At 35.3% G+C, this 23,858-nt stretch overlaps 1 protein-coding gene across 1 annotated transcript in view; it reads left to right on the top strand.

Annotated features, from left to right (window-relative positions):
- megf6b (multiple EGF-like-domains 6b) overlaps positions 1 to 20,524 on the top strand; it is a 71,810-nt gene extending 51,286 nt beyond the window's left edge. The window contains exons 8-38 of the mRNA XM_056255331.1: positions 458 to 580; positions 725 to 847; positions 1,901 to 2,038; positions 2,243 to 2,365; positions 2,481 to 2,603; positions 4,074 to 4,232; positions 4,349 to 4,480; positions 5,751 to 5,879; positions 5,966 to 6,094; positions 6,259 to 6,393; positions 7,149 to 7,283; positions 7,415 to 7,540; positions 9,764 to 9,895; positions 9,966 to 10,094; positions 10,183 to 10,314; positions 10,854 to 10,982; positions 11,070 to 11,198; positions 11,429 to 11,557; positions 12,510 to 12,638; positions 13,274 to 13,402; positions 14,113 to 14,241; positions 15,008 to 15,136; positions 15,835 to 15,966; positions 16,868 to 16,996; positions 17,073 to 17,183; positions 17,256 to 17,384; positions 17,979 to 18,107; positions 18,184 to 18,312; positions 19,310 to 19,438; positions 19,512 to 19,640; positions 20,394 to 20,524. Of these exons, the coding sequence (XP_056111306.1) occupies positions 458 to 580; positions 725 to 847; positions 1,901 to 2,038; positions 2,243 to 2,365; positions 2,481 to 2,603; positions 4,074 to 4,232; positions 4,349 to 4,480; positions 5,751 to 5,879; positions 5,966 to 6,094; positions 6,259 to 6,393; positions 7,149 to 7,283; positions 7,415 to 7,540; positions 9,764 to 9,895; positions 9,966 to 10,094; positions 10,183 to 10,314; positions 10,854 to 10,982; positions 11,070 to 11,198; positions 11,429 to 11,557; positions 12,510 to 12,638; positions 13,274 to 13,402; positions 14,113 to 14,241; positions 15,008 to 15,136; positions 15,835 to 15,966; positions 16,868 to 16,996; positions 17,073 to 17,183; positions 17,256 to 17,384; positions 17,979 to 18,107; positions 18,184 to 18,312; positions 19,310 to 19,438; positions 19,512 to 19,640; positions 20,394 to 20,458 (3,953 nt within the window). The 3' untranslated portion in view covers positions 20,459 to 20,524. The remainder of the gene's footprint in view (positions 1 to 457; positions 581 to 724; positions 848 to 1,900; positions 2,039 to 2,242; positions 2,366 to 2,480; positions 2,604 to 4,073; positions 4,233 to 4,348; positions 4,481 to 5,750; positions 5,880 to 5,965; positions 6,095 to 6,258; positions 6,394 to 7,148; positions 7,284 to 7,414; positions 7,541 to 9,763; positions 9,896 to 9,965; positions 10,095 to 10,182; positions 10,315 to 10,853; positions 10,983 to 11,069; positions 11,199 to 11,428; positions 11,558 to 12,509; positions 12,639 to 13,273; positions 13,403 to 14,112; positions 14,242 to 15,007; positions 15,137 to 15,834; positions 15,967 to 16,867; positions 16,997 to 17,072; positions 17,184 to 17,255; positions 17,385 to 17,978; positions 18,108 to 18,183; positions 18,313 to 19,309; positions 19,439 to 19,511; positions 19,641 to 20,393) is intronic.
- Positions 20,525 to 23,858: the final 3,334 nt, after the last annotated feature.

Raw genomic sequence — 23,858 nt, 5'->3', positions numbered from 1 at the left:
GGAGTTACGGAGTTATGGAGGGATACAAAGAGATATCAAAAATCCTCTCGGTGAAAACCTGTATCTGTAATACAGTATGTCAACAAAATGAAACAAGAATTTTGAACCTGGCTTCATCCAGTTTTTAGATTTTTCTTAGAATTATGCAAATTTTTGAAATGCATGCATATTTAATTAGATAATACCTCATTTGCATATTTAAACTCGATTTTTACAAAACTTGTAATACAAAAAATTTGTGCAATTCTTGAATCAATTATTAGTTTTTGTTTTTTTAAGTATTAGTTAAATCTATCAGTACATTTTTCACCCTATTGTGTCTTGCCTTACTTTGTTTTATTTTATTTTGGTGTGAAATATGACAGGTCCAGTGAGATTCACTCACTTAGACCCAACAGCCTGATAACTGTCTGGATAGTAATATCTGTGTAATATCTCGATCTGCTCCTGTCTTCAGTGGAGGACCCGTGTGCAGAGCGTAACGGTGGCTGTTCTCAGGAGTGCCTCAGGGATCGAGATCAGGCCCGCTGTGAATGTCGTTCAGGTTATCAGCTGGCTGAAGATGCCAAGACCTGTGAAGGTAACTTAGATTAAGTGTAGATTGTAGAGTTTGTGTCACATGCTTATAGAACAGAAAGATGATATTACATTACTGCTGCATTGGTCACATTCACGTCTTCATAGTGGTCATGCTTGTGTTTACGCTGTGTTTTCTGTGCGTCAGACATCGACGAGTGCCAGACGGGCCAGGCGGACTGCGCTCATGGATGCCGTAACACTAGAGGATCTTTTGTGTGTGTTTGTCCCGCTGCCTATGAGCTGGGTGTGGATGGCAAGCAGTGTTATCGTGAGTATGATCTGAGCCTGTCAGAAAACAGGTCCATCAAACCATTTGTTTCTCTCTGTAGCCTCATTCTCTCATTTGTTTATGTAATTGCAACACACAACATCTCTCACATATGTGGTAAAAATTAGAAAAAGTCCATCAAATCACTTGTTTCTCTCTGTAGCCTCTTTCAGATGTGGTTGGCTCTTTAATGAATAGAATAGAATAGAATAGAATGGCTCAAAAATGCATAGAGAATAGGTATGAAATATATGTAATCGGATAGAAAAGTACAGAATAGAATATAATACATATAAAATACAGAATAGAATGGGTATGAAGTATATAATGTTCCTGTAGCTAACTATATATTTACGCATACAATGTAAATGTACATCTAAATATGTAAATTTGTAATAGGACAGACAAAACAAAATATACTACATTATACATTTAAAATATAGCGGCTCTGAAATGCAAATGGCATATAATTTTTTTTTAATTATTCCTATTATATATTTTTATTTATCTCAATATTTATATGCTCATTTTTTATTTATATAATATATTTTTTATATATGATAGTAAAAAAAAATATATATATATAATATGTGCTAGTTTATTTACTTCATATACAGGTGAAACTCGAAAAATTAGAATATCGTGCAAAAGCTAATTTATTTCAGTAATTCAACTTAAAAGATTAAACTAATATATTATATAGACTCATTACATGCAAAGTGAGATATTTCAAGCCTTTATTTGTTATTGCTTGATGATTATGGCTTACAGCTTATGAAAACCTTTTCACAATATTCTAATTTTGAATTTGGGGTTTTCATAAGCTGTGAGCCATAATCATCAAAATTATAACAAATAAAGGCTTGAAATATCTCACTTTGCATGTAATGAGTCTATATAATATATTAGTTTCACCTTTTAAGTTGAATTACTGAAATAAATGAACTTTTGCACGATATTCTAATTTTTCGAGTTTCACCTGTATATATATATATGACTTAAACATGCTTTTAAACATGTCTGTCTGAATCTCGGTCTGTTTTTGTCTCTTAGGTATCGAGATGGAGATCATAAACAGCTGTGATCATAATAACGGTGGTTGTTCTCATCACTGTGAACATTCATCCACTGGACCCGTGTGCAGCTGTAACCAAGGACATCATCTGGACGACGACCACAAGACCTGCATCGGTACGCTACCCAGTTTTATAAATTTTAAATTTTTATGTTGTGTGATATGTTTTATATATTGTATGTGTTTTAATGATGCACCCTACTAGAGTGGCTCTATAATTTCATTGTATTTAAATGCAATGACAATAAAGGCATTCACTCATTCATTACTGCACAAGCATGGTAATCCTTTAAGGTAAAGGTGTGTGTTCTGTCTGTCAGATATAAACGAGTGTGCAGACGGCAGCTCGTGTTGTGAGCACGACTGCACAAACTATGCTGGAGGTTATGAGTGTTACTGTACAGCCGGATATCGTCTGAACGCTGATGGATGCAGCTGTGACGGTACGACACTCGAACATTTACAGAGATTTACAGTGATTTCACCTTACAAATATCCACGCCAGTGCTTAAAGTGTGTAAATATCAGACATATGTTGACTGAATGGTCTGATCACAGATATAGATGAGTGTTTGGCTGCTAGCGGAGGATGTGATCACACGTGTCAGAATAACGCCGGCTCCTTCCAGTGTTTCTGTAGACGCGGCTATCGTCTCGATGAAGACCGACGCTCCTGTATATGTGAGTTTTCAGTCTGTCACGAACTGGGTTTCTTTTCATAATTTCAAATATATTTCCAATGCAGAGCAATAAACAATTTGTGAGCTAATTGAAGTAACCTAATGCACAGAAACCTACGGAAGCGCTGAACCGCAACGTAAAAAAAAAAAAAAAAAAAAAAGAGATTAAAGTCGAAACATTTCGAGATTAAAGTCGAAACATTTCGAGATTAAAGTCGAAATATTTCGAGACTACGAGAATACAGTCTTCCGTAGAAGTTGCGTGTGTGCTTGCCATTGTTTCACATTGCCGCACACACAGGCATTCATAATGGTGCATAGCGAGTGTTTCACACTGTGTGTGTGTGTGTGTGTGTTAGTGTGTGTGTTTTGTTTCAACAAAAGGAAATTCAACAGGTGCCAATCTACCAGCATTAGGCTACTACCAGCATATAGGACGTTATAAAATATACTGCGCCGGAATAGACTTTAGCCTATAGGAAAACCAACCCGGAAAACACTTTTCAGACTGGATGGAGATATCCAGCTTTATGAATGAATGAATGAATGAATGAGGCATTTATATAGCGCTTCGACTTTAATCTCGAAATGTTTCGACTTTAATCTCGAAATGCTAGTTTTTTTTTTTACAGATTTTTTTTTTTTTTACGTTGCGTTTTCGACTTTAATCTCAAAATATTTCGACTTTGATCTCGAAATGCTAGTTTTTTTTTTTAGGTTTTTTTTTTTTTTTTTTTTTTTTTTTTACAATTTAAAAAAAAAAATTACGTTGCGGTTCAGGGCTTCCGTAGAAACCCGCTTGTGTAAGAAAAAAGGATTTTAAAGAAGACATGCTTCAAAAAGAGTCATTCTTGTTTTAGAGATTTTAAGATGGAGAGATTTTATGTATTTATAATCATTTTTATTATATTTATATATTATAATTATTTATATATTATTTTATAGATATAATAGTTCTCAGAACCTATATTATATTATATTATATTATATTATATTATATTATATTATATTATATTATATTATATTATATTATATTATATTATATTTAAGCCTGTTAAGTGATTGCAGTTTTTATTCTAATTAATTACATGATGTGCCAATTAATTTATAAAATGAATCACACATTAATCGCACATCAATTTTGGCTTAGAAATGATCATTTAGTCATTATTGTGTTAGGTGAGAAAAGCATTGAATAGACATTATAAAAAGTAGCTTTCGAAAGAAATATTTTGATTCAACAGAATTTATTACACATAAACATTTAATTAACTAATTATAAATAAGCAGTAATTAGAAGTTTATTGAGGCAAAAGTCGTAGTTATTAATCAGAATTGGAGCCTAATCTAAAATGTGACCATTTAAGTATAGTTTATGCGATGTAATTTTATTTAGATCCATATACAGTGCATTTAAAGGAATCTAATTAACCTGGATGTTTGCATTTATGTGTGTGTGTGTGTGTGTCAGTGCTGCAGGAGTCCGTGGAGGCGTTGAGCAGTGGTGTGGAGAAACCCCGACCTCATCTCACTATCCTTCAGGAATATGATCAGATCCTGGAGCGATACGACGACTATGAGGACGACACGGGAGAACTGCGCGCTGAGAACACTTTAACTGAGAAATTCAGTACGAAAAACGAGTCATTCTGTTCTGTACCATTGCTGTGATTTAAATATTGTACAAAAATCATAATGCAAATTATTATTTTTTAATGCATGCATCTTTTCCTCCTGTGTGCGCAGTTTGTTTGAACGGCTCGTTCGGCTTCGACTGCAGTCTGTCGTGTGAGGATTGTGCTAACAGAGGAGTGTGTAACAAACACACAAACGGCTGTGACTGTCCTGACGGATGGACGGGGATCGTTTGCAATGAGAGTGAGTTTCTCCGAAAGAGCCCCAACACTAACATAATTATCAGTAATCATTTTTAAGATTGCATAATTTCTTGGAGAGCGATGATGATCATTTAGGTGTCTAAATGTATTACAATCTTTTAGACGTAAACAATGGATAATGCATGGAATGATTGACGACATCACAACGCTGGAGTCAATTATTCTGCTTATACTACAGTTATCACACCTCTAACATTGTCCAGATATTGTATTTCAAGACATTTGTCAGGGTTTTTGTTCTCAAAACGACTAATTTCTCATCCCACACCTCCATGAGCTAGATACAGAGGCTTGAGCCACTGATAGCAGAGAGAGAGAGAGAGAGAGAGAGAGAGAGAGAGAGAGATTAAGTGTGTGAATTACCCGAGTCTGTGCATCTCTCAACAGTGTTCAGCATCAGCGTCTCTGCGAATAGCACAACTGTAAGTTGATCTGCTTCAAGAACAGCGCTGTTATTATCTCACTAGTGAGAAATGTCATGTAGCTTTTAAGTTTCTGAACTATTTAACTGACAACGGCACTGACAACACGTTTGTGTGTGTGTTTGAGTGGGAGAGAGAGCGAGAGAAAGAGAGTATGTGCTTTTCGTACATAATAAAACGTAATTTTGTGGCATAAAACATGGAAATAATTTGTTGTTTTCATCCTATTGTTTACCATATTTATTTACTTGGTCAGTGTTGTTGTGGGTTTTGGTTCTTTTGCTGTTGTCTGCCTTTGAAATAACAGAAATCATTTGGTGAAGTGATATGAAACTGTAATGCGGTCGAGACCTGCTGGAACTACTTTTTTCCCCCTGAAAATAATTGCACACCTTCGAACATTCGTCAACCAATCAGATTCAAGCATTCAACAGTCTTATAGTATAAACATCAGTAAATCTCGGATTTAATGCTTTTGGAGACAAAAAGTGCTGAAGCATGTCTATCATAAAACAGAGATCGTATATTGATGCTAAACCCACAGACCTTTGAAAAGATGTTTCATTTTCAAAGGAGAGTCCTCAAGGCCGATCATAAATATGTCATTAAAGATGAAAGAAAACGCAATACATTTGAGAGAAATGGACGGTTCTGCATGAATTAACATCGATAGAAAAAACAAATTTCACAGGCAGAGAATAAATGATTTTTTATCAGATGATGAAAAGACACAATAAACCAGTGATCATTAAAACATCTCACTGTCTTACTGTTCTGCACGCCTTTCAAAGGTCATGACCTTTCTCTCCCTGTGTGTGTGTTATCCAGCGTGTGCGGAGGGCTGGTTCGGCAGGAATTGCTCGTTGAGCTGTAAGTGTAAGAACGGTGGTGTGTGTGATCCGGTCACGGGGAGCTGCCGCTGTCCACCAGGGGTCAGTGGAGAGCTGTGTCAGGACGGTCAGTTCAGTATCATGTATAACATATTCAATATTGTGTGTGCACCATGTCATGTTTATAGAGTTTATTTGATGCACTCAATCCAGGTTGTCCTAAGGGTCTCTATGGGAAGTTCTGTAATAAGAAGTGTAACTGTGCTAATAATGGACGGTGTCATCGCACTTATGGAGCGTGTCTGTGTGACCCGGGACTGTACGGAAGGTTCTGCCATCTATGTGAGTCGGAATTGACTCTTTTAACTACACTTTGCTTTTAAAACAACTCCATTTATGCTGTGCTGTGCTTTAAATGTGGATTAAATTCAACACTAACACATACCTTATGAGTGTGACTTTCTTTATAAAAACTTGTGCTCTTTGTTTCTTCCGTGTTCATGCAGCATGTCCGAAGTGGATGTTCGGTCCAGGCTGTTCTGAAGAGTGTGTGTGTGTCCAGAAGAACACTGTAGAGTGTAACCGTCATCACGGTGCCTGCGTCTGCAAGCCCGGGTATCGGGGCGAGAGCTGTGGAGACGGTGCGTCTGACGAGCGGCTCAAGTGTATTGATACAAGATTGCACTGTATTGAACAATTTACATCGAAATGCTTTATGAAATACCATGAAATTAACTAGAAAACGTGCAAATAAAAGTTAAATAAATGTACTTTTTTTTTTTTTTTTTGCATTGAAATGCTTTAAAGAAATACAAGAAAAAGAATTGGAAAATATGCAATCCAAATTATTTATTTTTTTGCCTTGAAATGCTTGAAAAAAATACAAGGAAAATAATTGGAAAACTTGCAATCTAAAATAAATAAATAGAAAAAAATGTAATGGATTTGTTAAAACAAAGCATTTAAATATAGTTTTTGCATTGAAATAGTTTTAAAAAATACAAGGAAAATAATTGGAAAACAATCTAAAAACAGTGAAAAGAAAAGAATAGAAATTAAATGAAAAGAGAATGGATATGTTAAAACATTGCATTTTAATATTTTGTAAAAATTTTATTTTGCATTGAAATGTTTTGAATCGGAAAACATGCAATCCTAAAATAAAATAATAATAATAATACATTTTTTTTTTTTCATTTTTAATTTGCATTGAAATGTGTTAAAGAAATACCAGGAAAAGAGTTGGAAAAAAATAAAGAAAAAAGAAAATGGATATGTTAAAACATTGCATTTTAACATTGTTTTACATTTTTAATTTGCATTGAAAAAAGTTTTAAAAAGATGGCAGTATATGATATGATACGATAAGATCAATATTGATAGTTTTTCCCTGTAGAGTGTGAATCAGGCTTCTTTGGCTCTGGCTGCGAGAGGAAATGCTCCTGTCCGGATGGAGTGACCTGTGATCATGTGACTGGAGCCTGTCAACCGCAGTGTCCCGCTGGAAAGAGAGGAGACGAATGTGACCAAGGTATGTTCAGTCAAATTACAGGTGTATAATATGCCTGTACTGTATGCCAATTAAGGCACACTGCAATAAAACTGAATTTGGAAATTGAATGTGATGCAAGACTTTGATTAGTGTTTCCTTTCCTGTGATAGATTGTGTTGATGGAAGATTTGGGATTGGCTGCTCTCAGTCATGTGACTGTTCAGGGGCATCATGTGACAGGATCACTGGCCAATGCATGTGTCCTGCTGGAACGTTTGGAAACCGTTGTGAAAAAGGTGACCTTTTCTATTGTTTTTACATCTGTAAGCGAGACCTTTAGCTTATGATAGAAGTATTCATAGTATTTTGAAAACAAGCTGCATTAGTGGCTTATAGACACAAAATGATCATTTATGAAAATCATGCAAGTTTGCATGATATTTTTTAATCCTTGTATTATGTTAAATTCTGGGTACGATCATTATGTTTCAGGTCAAATTGACCCTAGTTTGGATCAGTACATTTCACCAAACACACACGCACACACACACACACACACACACACAAAATTCAGGTAAAAACAGTAAACATTAATTAACATTATAACTTCTCAAACATTACCAAAAGGTTCAGACTATACAGTATATGAGAATATACGATTTTTATAGATTTTTGACAAAAAACAAACAAACAATAATAATATATGTATAATTTTTTAATTGTTTATATTTAAATAGTATTTAAATTTAATAATATTTAAATATACTATATTTTATATTGCTTTCCTGAAGCTCATATAGTAGTGCATGGCGCTAGTGATGCCAAGATCACGGGTTCGACTCAATTAACGTGTGAACTGATATAAATGTACAGCATCAATGAAATGTAATTTTATTTCGATAAAAGCATCTGCCAAATGCATAAATGTAAATACCCTGACATAACAAAAAACATGCATTTTTGAATAATGTTGTGTCTGTGCAGCTGCCTTCAACCATGAAACTTGAGGGTCGCCAACATCACAGTCTTCATATAAATTTAGTACGCAAAATTTCACAACACCTCACTGTGAGGAAAGCTCATGAGTATGGAAGCTTGTTTCCGCCACTGAATAAAAAAATAAAATAATAATTGCGACTTTTTATCTCACAATTGCGAGATATGAAGTCAGAATTGTGAGAAATAAAGTCGCAATTGCAAAATATAAAGTCGCAATTCTGATAAATAAAGTCGCAATTGCGAGATATAAAGTCGCAATTATGAGAAATAAAGTCGCAATTGTGAGATATAAAGGCGCAATTCTGATAAATAAAGTCGCAATTGCGAGATATAAAGTCGCAATTCTGAGAAATAAAGTCGCAATTGCGAGATATAAAGTCGCAATTCTGATAAATAAAGTCGCAATTGCGAGATATAAAGTCGCAATTATGAGAAATAGTCGCAATTGCGAGATATAAAGTCGCAATTATGAGAAATAAAGTCGCAATTGCGAGATATAAAGTCGCAAATCTGAGAAATAAAGTCGCAATTGCGAGATATAAATTCACAATTTTAAGAAATAAAGTCGCAATTGTGAGATATAAAGTCGCAATTCTGAGAAATAAAGTCGCAATTGCGAGATATGAAGTCGCAATTCTGATAAATAGTCGCAATTGCGAGATATAAAGTCGCAATTATGAGAAATAAAGTCGCAATTGCAAGATATAAAGTCGCAATTATGAGAAATAAAGTCGCAATTGCGAGATATAAAGTCGCAATTATGAGAAATAAAGTCGCAATTGCGAGATATAAAGTCGCAATTCTGATAAATAGTCGCAATTGCGAGATATAAAGTCGCAATTATGAGAAATAAAGTCGCAATTGCAAGATATAAAGTCGCAATTATGAGAAATAAAGTCGCAATTGCGAGATATAAAGTCGCAATTCTGAGAAATAAAGTCGCAATTGCGAGATATAAAGTCGCAATTCTGATAAATAAAGTCGCAATTGCGAGATATAAAGTCGCAAATCTGAGAAATAAAGTCGCAATTGCGAGAAAAAAAGACAGAATTGAGACTTTTTATCTCACAATTGCGAGTTTATTTCTCATAATTGCGACTTTATATCTCGCAATTCTGACTTTATAACACATAATTGCAAGTTTATATCTCGAAATTCTGACATCTTTTCTCAGAATTGAGATATAAACTCGCAATTGTGAGTTATCAGGCCAATTCTAAGGGAAAAAGAGACTGACTTTTTTTCCCCTCAGAATAGTTTATATCTCACAATTCTGACTTTACAACACGCAATTGCGACTTTATATCACGCAATTCTGACTTTATATCTCGCAATTGTAAGATAAAAAGTCGCAATTACCTTTTTTATTTTTGATTCTGTGGCGGAAACAAGCTTCCGTACATGAGCCTCAATGAGAAAGTCACACATTTTCATGATCTCCATTATTTCCCACTGCTAGAAAATCTTGCTGGTCAAAATGATATAATTATCTGAATAAACACCGTATGTTTCTGCATCAGAGTGTGTGGAGGGTCTCTGGGGTGTTGGATGTCAGGAAACGTGTGTGTCCTGTGAGAACGGGGGCCGCTGTGACCGGCGTGATGGCACGTGTGTGTGCGCTCCGGGATTCATCGGCAGATCGTGTCAGAACAGTGAGTGAATCTGTCGGGATCTCTGTGTGTGTTCTCCTGTATCTGGTGTTTTCAATCTCTCTGTGTTTAGTGTGTCCCGCGGGCCGTTTCGGTGTGGGCTGTCAGCTCAGATGTGTGTGTGATAATGGAGGACGTTGTGATCCTGTAACGGGACGCTGCTCATGTCCTCCCGGCTGGACGGGCCACAGCTGCAGGAAGGGCAAGTTTCATGTTTTTTATTATTATGTAATTCTAAAAAGCAAATGAAATGTCATTATTTTGATGGTGAGATACTGTGTGTGTTGTAGCCTGTGACACGGGCCGCTGGGGTCTGGACTGTGTGAGTGTGTGTGAGTGTGGAAACAGTGACGGAGGGTGTGACGCTCAGACCGGACGCTGTCAGTGTGAGGCGGGTTTCACCGGACCACGATGTGACCAGAGTGAGTGTCACATATACACACTTTACTTCAACCACACACACATGCAGTGTGCTAAAGACACATGTCAAAGTATGCGGTGTCCTAACAATATTAATATTATTTCATTGTTCCATTATTTTGAGTATTTAAAGAGATAGTTCACCCAGAAAATTCTGTCATCATTTACTCACCCTGCTTTATCTCAATAAAATGGATAAAAATAAGATGGATCATCATTTTAGGTTAAAATATATACGAATATAATATATACGGTATCTAAGATCCTGTAACATTTTTGACTTCACTTACTTACTTTTAATAGTTTTGCGTATTGACAAAATAATTTATAAATGTACAGATATTCCATTATATGTGCCATGTATAATAATTATTTAAAAAAATTAGATGGAGATATGATATATATGATAAATATGAATTATTTTTCCTTGTGGAGTGGGACTATTTTAGATTTGACAGTCCTTCTATATTGAATGCATATCTATATCTGTTATAAATGTTACAGTATTTATCACGTGATCTATGTCGTACATCTATCCCAGAATGCCCTGCTGGTTCATTTGGGCCGGGCTGCAAGCATCGCTGCCAGTGTGAAAACCAGGCATCATGTGACCATGTGGGTGGAGCTTGTACCTGTAAGATTGGCTGGACTGGAACGTTCTGTGAAAAACGTACAGTATGATTGTTCAACTTAACACGTTATGGGATACTGATGATCAGATTTTTGACTGAATGCTTGTGTGTGTGTGTGTGTTCAGCTTGTCCGCAGGGTTTCTATGGTCTGGATTGTCAGCAGAAGTGTGTGTGTATGAACGGGGGTCTCTGTGATCATGTGCATGGTGAATGTTCCTGCCGGCCTGGCTGGATCGGTCCACACTGTAACCAAAGTGAGCTTTTGTAGCATTTTTTCATCACTTCTATCTTCATGTACCTTTAAGACTTCTGTGTGGAAAAGATGTGTGACGATTGGCTAACTTCTTCACTTGTGAAATTGATAAGGCCTTGTCAAACAAATTGCTCATCTGTGCAAAACCCTGCGTGATTATATATTCTTCTTTTATGAGCACTTCTGTCCCAGTGTTCCCACGAGTGATGTTTGTTGTGGTCTGGTCTGCAGCGTGTCCTGCGGGATCGTACGGAGCGAGCTGTTCTCAGACGTGTGTGTGTCACAATAACAGCAGCTGTGATGCTGTGCGCGGTCAGTGTGTGTGCAGCGCGGGGTGGACGGGAGACTCCTGCTCACAGCGTAAGATTCGGACTCTCATTCATTAAACAACTGTACTAGCCGACTATATACGTGTACAATGCTGAAGTACATATACACAGGTCAGTCATGAAACTCTTCTGACAGCTGATTGGTTCTCTTAAAGCTGACGTTTTTGGCCAATTTATTTTCATGTGCATTTTTAAGCAGTTTTCTTAGTTTTAAGTCTATGTACATTCTATGGTTATCGATAAATGCTGAGAGTTGTCATGATTGAAATATATTTAATTTTTTTTTAAAAAGAAGTCTCTTCTGCTCACTAAGGCTGCATTTGTCTGATCAAAAATACAGTAATATTGTGAAATATTATAAAAATTCAAAAGAGCAATTTTTTATTAGAATATATTTTAAACTGTAATTTATTCCTGTGATCAAAGCTGAATTTCCAGCATCATTACTCCAGTCTTCAGTGTCACATGATCCTCCAGAAATCACTCTAATATGATGATCTGATGCTCAAGAAACATTAATGTTTATTCTCAGCTGAAAACAGTTGAATACCTGTGATATACATACTTTACAGGATATTTTGATTTATAGAAAGTTTGAAAGAACAGCATTTAGTTGAAATAGAAATATTTTGCAACATTATAAATGTCTTTACCAACACATTTGAACAATTTAATGCATTGAAGTAATGCATTTAATGCATTAAGGAATTTCCCCTTAATTCCTAAGGGGAAATTTAGGTTTTGCAATACACTGAAATAATAACATAAAAATATGAAACTATGCACCTAGAAGTAATTAAGCATATTCATTTGCATAAAAAGTAAGCAGTAAGCAACACTCATAATGCTCACTGATCACAACAATATGGACATCCTAACGTTTAAATAGGCCCGTGTTTTTCACTTCATGATGAATCATGTTTCTTCGAGTGTGAGTTGTTAGATGGTGTGTTAGCTCAAGTGTTGGGTTGCTGTTTTTGCAGGATGTTCTCCAGGTTTCTTCGGTTTGGGCTGTTCTGAGATGTGTGTGTGTGAGAACGGGGGCTTGTGTGACCCTGCGAGCGGCCGATGCTTCTGTCCCAGCGGCTGGACGGGATCCGCCTGTCAACTGGGTCAGTGACTCTGATCTTTACGCTTCACTTTCTGTATTTACTCTGAGGGGAAACACCTGGAATATTCAGATTTGATACTAGTAAATACTCAATGCAATATGTAATCCACTGTAATTGAGTGTATGAAGTGCAGCGTGCTGAAGACACAATACTTTTACTGGAGAGGAAACCAGTATTGCCAGTGTGGAAGCTCTGGTTTTGTTTTTACGACTGGAAATGATCAGGATATATCATCTGCAACTTTTTGACGTTGCGTTTTGATAGGTTTGGATGTTCAGCTCCAGTAAGGGCTCTCACACGCTGACCGGCACTGGTCAGTGTAAGTTCGGGAGGGAAAAGAGCTGCCGATTTCCAGGCATTACATCATATATTTAGTGTCGAGGTCTTTCAGTGTTTGTTAGGTCGTCACTGCAGACACGCTCGTCTCGTGTGAGATCTTGGTTTCTTCTCCTCACGCCTCATCATAAGTCTGGCCGTTTCCTCATGTTTGGAAGAGCAGATGGACACAGCGAACTCTTACTCTCACATGCGGGGTCATTTCTCCTCAGTGCTGAAGTCACAATGTGTGTTATGCAGATGTTTCATGTGAAGTCACGAGTCACGACACAAGGCATGATGTTTCCCTGTGGTCCCAGAATGCCCAGCGGGTCGGTTCGGGTCAGACTGTCAGGACAGATGTGAGTGTGAGAACGGCGGTCAGTGTGACGGACAGACGGGTCGATGTGTGTGTCAGCCGGGCTGGACAGGAGAACGCTGTGAGAACGGTAAGGTCATCTGAAATCTTACGACGTCTCTTATGCTCACTAAGTATGCATTTATTTGATGAAAAATTACTTAAAAACAGTACTGTGTATTGTGAAAAATCATTCAGAAATCATTGATAATAATTTAGCGGAAAAAAAGCATATTAGAGTGATTTCTGAAGGATCATGTGACACTGAAGACTGGAGTAATGATGCTGAAAATACAGCTTTGATCACTGGAATAAATTACATTTGACCATATATTAACATAGAAAACAGCTATTTTAAATTGTAATATTATTTCACTGTTTTTACTGTATTTTTGATCAAATAAAAGCAGCCTTGGTGAGCAAAAGAGACTCTCAAAAACATTTAAAAAAACATTTTATTAATTATTCCAAACTTTTGAACTGTATTAGTTACAGAGGATTCGGCTCCTATACATATACATATTTTCTGATGTATTTTAATAAAGACTGACTGTCTGGATATTAGAGTATAATCCTGAGTTCACTAGTCATATTCACACTGAGAGAATGATTGAACATGCCTATAAAACCTGTGTGTGTGTGTGTGTTTTGTATTTGTCTATCCATGTGGTGACCAAATGTCCCTGTATTCAAAAATCCTTAATAAAGAACTAAATAATGTATTTTTCCACATATAAAAAGATCAGTAGATGTCTATAAGGAAGGGCGAGGGTGTAATGATTGTGTGTGTGTGTGTGTTAGCGTGTGTGTCGGGGCGGTTCGGAGTTGGCTGTGAGGGCCTGTGTGAGTGTGAGCACAGCGCCCCCTGTCATCACGTGAGTGGACAGTGTGTGTGTCCTGCAGGATGGAGAGGAAGACGCTGTGAGAAAGGTCAGTTCATCACATGCCTATAGACTACACACACACACACACACACACACACGACGCCACCGCACCATAAAACTTGCACTTTTAAACCCGTTTTCAAAAATGTGTGTTTTAAAGCCGTTGTTGTTTAAATAAACTGACAAAAAGCATAAAAGTTTCGTTTTTTGTTGAAAAACCGCCATTTGGTCATATTAGTTATCACCAATATAAAATAATTATTACATATTTAATTTCATGTTTATTTAATCATTTTTAATTATTTAATACTGGTTAATGATGTTATATATAAATATATATTATTTTATAATTATTAAATAATAGATATTACATTTTACCTTTAGTTATTTTTACTTGAAAAGGGATTTTATAAATATTGTTGATTGTATAATATTAGTCATATCGGTTATCTCCCATAATAAATAGTAATTCAATATTTAATTAAATGTTTATCTAATAATTCATATTTAATTAATACAAAATATTCAATAAATGTTCATTTATTGTTTAATAATTCTTAAATTATATATATATATATAATTTAAGAATATTATATATATTATTTAAATATATAAGTATTACATTTTATCTTCCTGTATTTTCACTTGAAGAGGAATTTAATTTAGAAATATTATTACTTGTATAATATTTGTCATATTGGTATCACCCATAGTAAATAATAATTAAATATTTCATGAAATGTTTAAATATGATATATATATATGTGTGTGGAACTGGAGCTTGATTTGAAGTGTGTGTGTGTGTGTGTCAGCGTGTCTGCCGGGCTCATACGGGCAGGACTGTGATCAGATCTGCTCTTGTCCGTCGGGATCCTCCTGTCATCATGTGACCGGAGTGTGTGGATGCCCTCCTGGACACACGGGCGACGGCTGCGAGCTCAGTGAGTGTGAGCCCACGAACCACACACACACACAATCACTGCGTCAACAACTGCACTTCATCTACCAGTGCAGTCATACACACTGACCACAATATATGACAAATTAAAGTCGGCATGAAACGGAAATTGTTTATTTACATACTAATTGTGACATACTAAATATTACAAATTTAAATAAAAAAATGCAGGTTTTTTCAGCAAGGACACATTAAAATGATCCACAGTGACAGTAAAGATATTTATTATGTTACAAATCATTTCTATTTCAAATGCTGTTCTTTTGAGCTTTCTATTCATCAAAGAATCCTGAAAAATATGTATCACCGTTTCCACAAAAATATGAAATGATTTCTGAAGGATCATGTGACACTGAAGACTGGAGTAATGATGCTGAAGATTCAGCTTTGATCACAGGAATAAATTACAGTTTACAATATATTCACATAGAACACAGTTAATAATATTTCACAATAATTTTTTACTGTATTTTTGATCAAATAAATGGTGAATAAGAGACTTAAAATCTTACTGACCCCAACCGACCTTTTGAATGGTAGTTTATGTATAAAGAATAAGAATGAATTGTTCACAATAACATGCATTGAGATTATTATGTCAGTTATTCATTCAGGGCAGTGTTTCATCATGAATACTGCATCCATCATGTACAGTAGCATCATCTGTGTGTGTCCCAACAGTGTGTGTTTCCGGCACGTTCGGCATCAACTGTAACCAGGTGTGTCAGTGTGCCGAGAGGAACCAGCTGTGCCACCCGGTGTCCGGAGTGTGTTACTGCGCGCCCGGCTTCAGCGGACACACGTGTGGTCAGGGTGAGACTCACTGGGAGAACAGCAGGGCTTATGAGTTGATGAAAACATACATATATATAATCATAAACATGTCAAATTAAAATAAATACATTTGAAAGTAAAAACAAACTAAAAAGATTTGCAGTTTTTATGATGAACCATTTTAGTCTGTTTTAGTTTGATTGTTTTAGTTTTTAAAAAGTGTATTTTAATTTCAGATTTTTATGATTATTGATTATGATTAATGATTATTCATTTTTATTAGTGTTTTAATTTGATAGTTTTTATTTTAAAATGTATTTATTTAGATTTTATGTTTATCATATTATTAAATTTAAAGTGTTTTAGATTTGGATTTTAGTTTTTAAACATTAATAAACATCTGAAATGTTTATTAAAAATTTACAAAAATGTATATAATTATAACAATACGTTTTAAAATAAAAACAAACTAAAACACTTAGTAAAATTGAATAAAAATCTAAAATTAAAGTAAATAAATATTTTTTTAATAAAACCAAATTAAAACACTTACTAAACGAGGGACTATTTTATTGGTTTCTTCAGTGTATAATATCTAATATTTTATATTGAGATACTATTATAGTTTTTATTAATAAATTGATTTAGTTTTTATTTTTATATTTTGTTTTATTTTTAAATTTTATTTAAAGATTTATAATATCTCTGTGTGATTTTAATTCATTTTAATTTCAGGTTTAGTTATTTGAGTACATCAAGTTTATTTTTTTTTACAATAACAAAAACTACAATAATCCTGCTGTACTGTACAATATGAAAGCTTCTCTCACTGTAATAAGCAAGACTGGGTTCTTTGTAATGCTTTTCAGTGTGTTTTCAACAGAATCTGCATGTGTATAATGTGATGCTCGTGTTCCTCTGGATGTGTGTGTGTGTGTAGCGTGTGCTGATGGACTCTACGGTCCCGACTGTGAGCGTCAGTGTCAGTGTTTGAACGGAGGAGTGTGTGTCTCAGTCTCGGGCGCCTGTGAATGTTCAGCCGGATTCATCGGAGCTCGCTGTAACCTCAGTGAGTCACTGCACCGCAAACGCTGAGAAACACACACTTTACCTCGCACACACACACTCTCTCCTCTCCTCTTCAGCGTGTCCTGCTGGACGCTACGGGCTGGACTGTGTTCACGTGTCCAGATGTGGGAACGGGACGAGAAGCGACCCAGTCACAGGCAGATGTGTGAGAGACGAGCGTGACCGAGGTGAGCCGGTGTTTGCTCTAATGTTAGTCGTGTGTGAGGGTTTCTCTGACAGATGTGTGTGTGTGTGTGTAGTCTGTCCTGCAGGCTGGTTTGGATCTGGTTGTTCTCAGCGCTGTGACTGCAGGAACAGAGGTGTGTGTGACTCCGTCTCTGGAAACTGCTCATGTGGCCTCGGCTGGACCGGCTCACACTGTGAGAAAGGTGACGTGTGTGTGTGTGTGTGTGTGTGTTTATCATTCTCTATAGAGATTAGAGCAAACATTAGTCGATTAGGAGATCAACTTATTTTAGTTTTATTTAAATTATTTTGTAAAAAAATAATAATAATCTAACATTTAAATTTATTTCAGTTAACAAAAAAGATTTTTTTTTTTTTTTTTGTATTATATTTTCAGTTTTCATTTTGATTTTAGTTTTATTATTTTTGTTATGTGCTTTTATCAGTTTTTTTTTTTAAATTATTTATTTATTTTTAAATATTTTTGTTTACCTTCAGTTTATTTTAATAAATGTTTTAGTAATTTTATGTCAATTTATTTTAGTTTTATTTAAAGTATTTTTTAATTTTTAAGTCTGTTTTTTTCCTATCGAATTTTTATATTTTATTTCAGGTTTAAAATAGTTTTAGGTTCAGTTTTACTGGTTGTAAATAAAGAAGGTCATAGTGTCACACAGTATCTCTGCGTGTGTCCTGATTGTGCCGAGACTCTCCAACTCTAAATCTGTCATATTTTTGTTAACGGCGGCAAAATCTCCTCTGTGTGTGTTATAATCGGTGTGTGTGTGTGATGGCAGAATGTCCCGAGGGTCGGTTCGGTCCTGATTGTGCGCTTCAGTGTTCGTGTGTGAACAACAGCACGTGTGACGGAGTAACAGGAAGCTGTCGGTGTGCAGCGGGATATTACGGACATCTGTGTGAACACGGTGAGATCCAGAGCAACACACAGTTAAAGCGTTTACACCTCAGGCGGAATGCGTTCTGATACGGAGTGTGTTTCAGTGTGTCCTGCCGGTGTGTTCGGGTCTCGGTGTCAGCATCGCTGTGACTGTGTGAACGGGGCGTCCTGCCTCCCGAGAACCGGACAGTGTGTGTGTCCCGCTGGACTTCACGGCTCTCGTTGTGAGAGAGGTGAGACGCTCATCCTTACATCAGTCAAGCTATTAAACAGAATTAATCTAATCTTAGAATTAACTCTTTCCAGGATTGGGTGTTCTCAGTGTTATACGGTAGGGGGCGCTGTTACACATCTTCTTCCCCATAAAAACAGCAGAAACAAGCGATACACACATTGCTTATGCGCACTGTAGAGAGAGTTAATACCAGGATATAAATGATCAGGACTCTTCAATTCGATTTGTCTAAATAGATCTTAACCAGTAAAAGTTAAATCTGGACTGCTTACAAAATTTCAGACATTTCCTAATTAAATTATCACAAAGTTTTTGGGAAAATAGTTGCCAGCCAGGGCAGCATTTTTGATCATCAAATTTCAATATGTCAAAAGAAAGAAGAGCCTATGATTTAAAAAAAGAAGAAGAAAACCCTGTTTTGATTTATATGCTGTTAATGTTGATGATCGGATTATTTTACATGTGATTACATATGAGATGGCTTGTTTCTGCTTCTTCTTCACTTGTGTTTTGATCCGAAGCTTCAGTTCTCTTTCAGAAGATGTGTAATAGCGCCCCCTACCGTATAACAGTGAACACACAGAAAGTTAATGTGATGTTTCATTGAGCTGTGAATCTATTAATCCTGTGCACATTTTCAGACTGAGGCTTCATGCAGTAAAATCATCTAGTTGCAGGGTTATTGATATTGTAAACGAAAGCCATAAACACGTTTTCATTATTTGAAATAGAATACACATTAACTGAAGTAAAAAAAAAACACGTATTTTATTTCAGCTTGTTGCAAAGGCAACATTTCTTATTATTGTGTAGTTCAAATTGAAATACCAAAATAACTAAAAACTGTATAGACATATTTAAAAAAATAATAATAACAAAAATGACAAAAACACATATCAAAACAACTAAAACACTCAAATGAAAACAGAAAATGAAATCTTATTTAAAATATGATCAAAACCCCTAATGATAGTAAAACTCTTTTCCTTCCTCAGAATGTGAGCGCGGCTCGTTCGGGCTGAACTGCTCCCGGTCATGTGACTGTGCGGGACACACACCATGTGACCCGGTGAGTGGCAGGTGTATCTGCCCGTCGGGAAAGACAGGAGTCAGGTGTGACAGCGGTGAGTCAGTGACACTGCCCTGATGATTATTATATCTGAATATGTTGAGATGATGTTGTGTGATGTTCAACAGACTGCAGTGTGAACCGCTACGGGCCCGACTGCGCGCTCGCGTGTGAGTGTGAGAACGGCTCTCAGTGCGACAGCAGGAACGGACGCTGTGTGTGTCTGAACGGCTGGATCGGTCTCACGTGTTCAGAACGTAAGTAGTGCTTCTTTTTCAGCTGTGTATAATACAATATTATATTATATAATCAGGGTTTGATATGAACATTTTCACTCTCACCAGTCAATTTGGCTGCTGCATTTTTTTTGCAAAATTTTTCTTTTTTCTATATATACACAGTATATTTATAAAATGTATAGTTTGACTTTTATATTTCCCATTTTCATTTCTGTTGCAGTTTTGGTAATTTTGTGTTTTTATACTTTTTTTTATTTCTATTTAGTAATTTGAGTAGTTTAAATTGTCATTTTTATTTCAGTTTTAGTTATTGGTAGCACTTTACAATAAGGTTTTGTTTGTTAAAATTAAATAGTAATGAACATTTATTAATGTTAAAAACACTTCTAAATCAAATAAACACTTATATTAATTTTAATTAAGTGCTAATACATTTTTAAAATCAAACGTTTTTGTTAACATTAGTTACTGCTCTGTGAACTAACATGGACAACTGTATTTTGTAATGTTGTAAAAAGATATTAGTTAATGTATTAACTAACAGTGGACAATGTTTACAAATGAGACCTTATAGAAAGTGTTACCTAGTTATTTTAGTATATTGTTAAACTAAATGAAAATGAGAAATGCTCCCTTGAAACAAGTTTGAGTTTTAAAAATATATTTTTTATTGTATTGAAATTATTTCAAGTAACAAAAAAGTTGTTTCATGATCTTAGTTAACTATAATAACCCTGATATAGTAATATATTGTGATTTGAATGTTTGTAGGTGAAACTCCAGAGCTGGACTCCAGAAGTGTAGAAGAGAGCCAGTCACAGCTCAACTCCTCATAGCACACACACACACACACACACACACACACACACACACAAAGACTACATGGAAGCACGAGTGTGTTGAGGTGGTGTTGGCCGCATGTGTTCTGAAGAGATCATGTTCAAACACACAGCTCATACTGGACCCTCATCCTTCTTTCAGGGGATATTAATATTCTCTGTTCAAGTACTGTTGTGATATAGGATTCACATTTGACCGTAAACTGGAGAAAAGTGCCTTTTTGATTTTTTCAAAATTTCTAAACAATCCCAGATTATGTCACTCATTGTTTACTACAGTTTTTTACAATCACTTTGCTACTATTTTCAGAACCTTGATGTCATTTTTCAAAACTCTAGACACAAAACTCAAAACGATAATCACTTGTAACACAGGCTGTCTAATGTTCAAAACATTGCATTGTGCATTCACATCTTTAAAGAAATCTTGCACTTGCACAATCATTGGTTCAAAAAACAAATTAACTGTGAAATACCATTGAAACATAACTATAGATCACCCACACACAAGCAACCGATAGTTTCACTGTGTCATTGTTCGTACTATCATTAAATATTGTAGAGCAAAATAGGTGATACAGGTTTCATTATGGTACTTCATGTACAGTAAATACATCTCTGTAAAAGTACTGCAGTAGTAGAGAGAATATTACAGACACAGTGGAATCATTGTGAACAAAGTTTGTAATATATTGATGCAAAACACTACAGTACAATCACAACATGGTTTTTTGAATCAAAGCAAAAATAATTAGCTATGAAATAGAAAAGAAAAGACAGTACTGTAAAACATCAAATGCAGTGTTCCTCAACTTGCTGTAAGAAACTAAACAGGAGTGATTACTGTACTTCTACACTGTCATCAACTCTGTGTTGTGGATTTGGCCACAGGTTCTCATCTACATCACAATGGATGTTGGAAAATGACATCTTGGAAAAAACCTTTGGCATGGCGAGTCCAGGCCTGACACTGCTCTGCTGTGATTGGCAGAATTGGACACGCAGTTACAAGGGCCTGCATCTATACAGTACTGTACTGTCAATACTGTACATAGTCTGAAAAGGTGGTACAGTATTTGGCACCATAGACACAGTGTCTGATGAAGCATTACAGTATGATAAAATATTAGGCTACATCCATGGATATTGTAGTCTAATTGGTTCATGCCATGCTAATTGGTGACAATGAATCTCATTATCTTGAAACTTTCATGATTTACTGTAAACATGGAAGATTGTGTGTCTGTTTCCATACAACTATGCATTAAGAGTAATGCAACAGTTACTTATCATTTTGAGCAGTTGTATCAATTGATAGTTAGATCATTGTAAGGAAATGAATAGACACTCATTTGAAATGTAATGTGTGAATTGCCTTTTGAAATAGTAGTACTGTGATGTTAAGTTGTGTCATATTGAACAGGTGATCTTTGTTGAATGAACAAATGATCTAAGTTTTATGTGTATTGTATCCAAGCAATTGAGAAAAGGGTTAGAGTTTTGAAAAATGTGCTTTTTGATCATTGGTTGTGAGTTTTGTGTCTAGAGTTGTGAAAAATGACATCAAGGTTCTGAAAATAGTAACAAAGTGATTGTAAAAAACTGTAATGTTGTTGAACCCAAACTGTTTGTTTTACTGTAACATTTGATAAAAAAACAAACACGGGAAACGTGTGGATGTCAAGATATTGAACTGAACAAGATATTGATATAAGATCATGATGTTCTTTTATTAAAGGAGGGCCTGTTTGTGAAATATGTTTATATTAGAAACATTTTTTCATCCTTCATTTTCAGTTTAGCATTTGATTGTTTTGTATAAAGTTTGAGTTATTTATATATTTTGTACAATATACAAATATACAATTGTAAATGTTATGCCAACTCTTTAACGTGTGACCCTCTTGCAGAAAGTTTTTACTCGATGCCCCAAAAAAGTTCATTCTGGAATGCTAGACTTATTTTATTTAAGAAAGCATGTTATGTGTAAAGTTTCAAAGACTCAGCAAGTGCTCAAGTTTTTGTAAATCCAGGGGCCAGATTTTTAAAACCGATTTCAGAATAAAAGACTGCCGTTTTAAACTTGTTGTTTTACTTTTTTAAAGAGTAAAAAAAATATTATTTGGAATTATTATTATTTATTTATTTCAACAGGGACAATGTGCAAAAAAACATTAATTAAAGATGATTTGCACCAGATTTAGCTTAAGCTAATTTCCATCTGCAGTCCCCGAGCAGGTAAGTTACAATACAAAATATACAATATAAAATGTAATAATTAATCACTCAAATACAGCTATTAATTAATTCATTCCACCATTCCCCATTACAACCGTCAGTCCAACTAAATCATACCAAGATAACTACAATAAAACCTCACTAAAAAGTCATATTTACATACACAATTATCTATGCTGGCACAACTGGTTTTCCAATAGCACTTTCCTTGTATTATGAGAAAAATCCTTCAGGTCAAAAGTAAGTTTCAGGTATATATATATATCCCAAAATAACAAGGTATTGTTGGATTATATAATCTGTAATCCTATTTTCTTGATCCCTATTTTCTTGATTCTTTTGATCCTTTTCACAAAAGTGTCAAAACCCCCAGATCATTTTGTTGTATAAATATCTGAACATGAAATATATCTAATATATAATATAAAGAAAGAATAGTAAAAACAAGGAAACCTGGAACATTCAGTCAGTGGCAGGGAAAGAGTTAAGAACTTTTCGTCTCAAGAATATTTTTGCCAGTAATATTTTCTTATTGAACCGAAGCCTCCATTACTGTAATTCTTCCACACCAAGAAGACAAATACACACACAGGCTGTTTTTCATTTTCATCATTTTATAGTTGTCATTTCATAGATACTGGCGCTGTACATGTCTAAATTCAGACTCAAGCACAATGCAGTCAGCAAATGCCTTTCGATGAAAAGAAAGAACCAAAGGCTGGAGTGATCAGGACCATGAATACTCTTATGTATATATATATATATATATGTACAAAGGTCAAACTATATACAGAAATCTGACTCGACATACAGTATTTCTCCACAAAGCGTGGATATGTAGCTTGCCATTGTATACATTTCACAGAATTCTCCAAAATGCATATTCAGTGCAAATAATTGCTCTTTGTATTCTTTGTTGTCATCATCATCATCATCATCATCATCATCATCTTCAGGTCAGTACCACCGAAGGGCAACAAAGAATGGTAAAAAAATAAAATCATATTTTTGTCTTTATCCTTGCAAAATATTAAACATGAAAAATAATTTCCTTGGGTATGGTATAAAAAAACAAAAAAAACTTCTACACACATATCCATAACCTCTGACCTGTAAAATATGGATTGTAGATGAGGGTTCATCTATATGGCTGGACTGA

This window comes from Rhinichthys klamathensis, unplaced genomic scaffold, assembly GCF_029890125.1.
Source record: "Rhinichthys klamathensis goyatoka isolate OS25496 unplaced genomic scaffold, OSU_Roscu_1.1 h1tg000120l_1, whole genome shotgun sequence".
Classification (NCBI taxonomy): Eukaryota; Metazoa; Chordata; class Actinopteri; order Cypriniformes; family Leuciscidae; genus Rhinichthys; species Rhinichthys klamathensis.
The sequence above is the reverse complement of the archived record's forward strand: the minus strand, read 5'-3'. Positions and strand labels throughout refer to the sequence as shown.